Here is a 3,598-nt window from a genome sequence, read left to right on the forward strand (position 1 = left end):
AGATTAGGTTCGAGAGACTTTCTCCAGACGGCATGGAGGCCTATTGTACATACCGCGAGAGACTTCACCAACCCTATACCTAAGTGATCTTGGACCAGTTAGTTTTCTGGCAAGCTTAGTCCAACGAAACCTTGCGTCAATTTGTATGTAGATATGTTTTCAAAAGTTTTTTGGCCAGAAACCTGAAACCATATCTTATGTTGGATTTCCACTAAGCATTGAATGACAAAGTGGTAATGACAAACTTGGGCATTATAAAATATTTTTATCATTAAAAAAAAGAAATTGCTGAACTTATTCAAGCCTTTTCAAACTACTCAGCTATAATAGAAATTCAGTTCAAGGCTCCATGTCTGGCAGACAACGGAAAAGGTGAAAGATGCCCACTTAATAGCAATAAAACATTATTTTCAATTCCTTTCATAAACATTAACTTTAAGTTAGATGCTTCCACACAAGCCTTAGGACTCATTCTCATAGTTTACGAAGAGATGAACAATGGAAAACCAAGTACCCACAGCGCCACCTACCAACCCGAAAATCACCAGAAACACGTCTTGCCACAAATAGATTTTACATGGTCCGAATCCGAAGCTGTAACGCATGCAAAAGTCCATCACACCGGGAAAAATCAAACCCAGATAGGAGAGTGAAAAAGAGCCAACGAGCGAGAGTATCAGCACCAGTTCCGAACTCATGACTGCCGCCATCACTGAAATGTTTACACTCTTGTCAACGAAAGGCCCAAAAGTGAGTTTGATGGCATGTTTCAAAATTACCTGTTCCCAAAACAATGGCAATGCGCAACACATACTCCAGCGGATGTGACTCCTTCAGCCCGAGATAGTCTGCGTATCGACGCCAACACACCTGAATCGTAATGTAGCCTTGCAAGGAAAATGAGAAAAATATTGCCACTGCGAACATCAGCTTTGCCAAGCGTGGAAAGCTAGAAAAATAAGCGAGAATTATAAATTTTTTTAAGTAACAATAAAAACAAACGTATGTACATATCATCCAGAGGCAAATTCGATGTTATGCTATCCTTAACCGTATCGCCGTAGTGCCAGTAGCCAAATAAACCGATCAAAATGTAGAGCAACAGCGATGTGCCTAGGCCCCAATTCAAAAGGCCACACAAACCCAAAAAATCCTTGGGCAATTTCATTTTGGCTTCAATTGAAATTATCTGCTCAATCAATCAATAAATCAAAGATCATTTCTTATAAAGCATTTGATCATACAGACCACACCCACTGACTCGATGGCAAAGAGTACAGTGCCGAAGAACAAAGGGTAGGCTTTGATATCACCAACGGCTCTGCGATCGGAAAGCGGTGGCAGATCTCTCAAGACGTAGTAAAATACTATGCAAAGACCTACGAGATAAAAAATTTTCCATCAACCTAGTCCATTTCTACAGGTACACATACACAGAACCACTTAATACTTATACAAATCATAGCATCCGCAAGCGCATTCAACGGCACCAGGCTCCTCAGGTCGCGTATTAAATAAATTGATACCAGCGGCGCAGCCAGCGCGAATATATAAAATCGTACGTCGAATGTGTAGCCATAGTAGTCGGTCAGCTCCCGCAGGTTGTCCGCAATGAAGACCACATAAGCGCTGCAGACACCAAAGTGGTAGAAGGCCAATATGAAATCTATGGTAGAACTGCGAAGAGCTCGCATTTAACATTCCCCGTTTTACATGTATGTATGTATGTAGGTAATGCAATTTTCATACAAACCGCGCGGTGAAGCTTAGGAAACGCAAATACTTTGGACCTGCTTCCAAGGCGAGTGCCATCGCGTCCGGATAGTTTAGTTGTGGAACACGCTTTCTCTTACAGAGTTCGTAGATGCCATGCAACTGCGGAGATCGGTGAACTTGTTATTTCTTTAAACATAATTATTTCAGGTGTGTTCACTTACCAAAACATGCAGAGCGAATATCACAATTGAACCAACCACAATGGTGCTTATTAGGCCATTGAGCCAGCCAGCAGCTTGAAACGCCTTGGGCATAGCCAAGCAGCCAATGCCTATGGAGGCTTTCAGCAAGCTGATATAAACCTCGAGATTGCTGCAAATTGTATAAAGGACACAAATATGAAACGTTGAATGAAGTTTTTTCACACAACGCACCTCAACGGATTTTCTATCACTCGATGCTGGTAAGGATCGTAGGCATCCCTTGAGCTGTGGAGGAAGAATTGCTATGTAGATCATTTGCTAGTAAAAAAAAATTGACAATTACTTGGCGTTAATCATAGTCCGATAGATAAAAGAAAGACGCGTATAAAAGCTTGAAAGTTTTCAAATTTTTATTTTAAATGACAATTTTTATTTTTGTGGCGAATTCATATTTCTAATAAATTATGGGGAAAATGTACATATATCGACTTTTTATTTTTAGCGATTCAAAATTTCGAAGTCTTATATCACATTTACATTAGAAACAAATGCGTGATTTGAAATCAGTCATTTAAAGGTGTTTAAACGAAGAAAAAAAACAAAATGAATGTAAACAAAAACTGTATGCATTATATTTTTTTAACACGTTTTGGACACAAAAGAGGCATTTATTCTTTGATTTAACTAAAACTGTTAGAATTTATGCGTAAGTTAACAATTTTTATACCCAAATACCAAAGATTTATATATTTGGTTGAGTTTGTTTCGATTAGAGAAATTCCAAATGTCAAAAACAAACAAAAGCGTTTGAAGCAAGGCACATAAACACAGGTAGACGCATGATAAAAGCCATGAAATTGTTCGAAATTGTTTTTGCTTGAGATTTAAAATGTGTGTGCGAGTTTGTGAGTAAATTTTAAAATTAAATTTCTTGGAAACGTCAAGAATTTTAAAAGTTTCTCTCAGCGGTTCTACCTTACTGTATACTTTATCATGGCTAGAAGCAAAATGTATTCAACCAAGGTGTATTAAACAAGGTTTGATTGACAACTCAGGTAGGCTCTCTTTTAAGGTACTATTATGCCAAAAAATATAACCAAGTCATTCAAAATTTATAAAAAATTGTTTCAATTTGACTTTATAGGATGGTTCTTCTGAGAGCAATGTCAAATTCAATCACACTTTGTTGAATACATTTTAGGTAGAAGTCATTTTGACGTTGCTCTCATGAGAACCAAACTTTCAAACTTCAACTTGTTTTGTTTTTATTTTTATTTTTATTTTTCTCTCTCTCTTATATCGTGATACGGATGGCGAGTACGGAAGAGTGCTCTGTCGGTGGGTAATTGAACAATAATTGAACAATAAGCTATGCTTTTTTGCTTGTCCATTCGCCAACTTTATTGAACTTTTACATTAGCGCTATTCATAGAACGTCTCAAGGTGGCACTTTTGGCGAAATGGCAACGTTGCGAACAAAGTTGCATGAACGACCTATCGCAATTCCGGATTGCAAATATTAATTCGACGAATTCCTACAAAGTGATTATTGCCCTTGCCCGGGAAAGATTAACTTATTCGTAGCTTCTACTTTCATACGAACAGAAGAGAACAATTAGTAGATCCAGCAAATATTTTAGAATGTAAACATTTCAGTGCTATCAGATCTATTTATATTA

General features: G+C 37.7%; 1 protein-coding gene across 1 annotated transcript; it reads right to left on the bottom strand.

The window, feature by feature from the left end:
* Positions 1-461: 461 nt before the first annotated feature.
* Positions 462-2,363, bottom strand: LOC108382865 (proton-coupled amino acid transporter-like protein CG1139). The gene is made up of 8 exons (XM_017639234.1): positions 2,151-2,363; positions 1,938-2,088; positions 1,754-1,875; positions 1,434-1,677; positions 1,249-1,395; positions 1,011-1,189; positions 780-949; positions 462-712 (listed from the first exon to the last, which is right to left on the bottom strand). Exons 2-8 carry the CDS (start codon positions 2,028-2,030, stop codon positions 462-464), a joined length of 1,206 nt encoding a protein of 401 aa, XP_017494723.1. The 5' UTR covers positions 2,031-2,088; positions 2,151-2,363.
* Between the last annotated feature and the right edge of the window lie 1,235 nt (positions 2,364-3,598).

The sequence above is a fragment of the Rhagoletis zephyria genome, unplaced genomic scaffold (genome assembly GCF_001687245.7).
Source record: "Rhagoletis zephyria isolate East Lansing unplaced genomic scaffold, Rhagoletis_zephyria_1.1 Rzeph_scaffold_29166, whole genome shotgun sequence".
In the NCBI taxonomy this organism is placed as follows: Eukaryota; Metazoa; Arthropoda; class Insecta; order Diptera; family Tephritidae; genus Rhagoletis; species Rhagoletis zephyria.

Coding starts and splice junctions, on each gene's coding strand:
- LOC108382865 (XM_017639234.1), bottom strand. CDS start 2,030: ATGCCCAAGGCGTTTCAAGCTGCTGGCTGGCTCAATGGCCTAATAAGC. Junction 1,876..1,937: donor TATTCGCTCTGCATGTTTTG/GTAAGTGAACAC, acceptor CGATCTCCGCAG/TTGCATGGCATCTACGAACT. Junction 713..779: donor TGCCATTGTTTTGGGAACAG/GTAATTTTGAAA, acceptor TAAACATTTCAG/TGATGGCGGCAGTCATGAGT.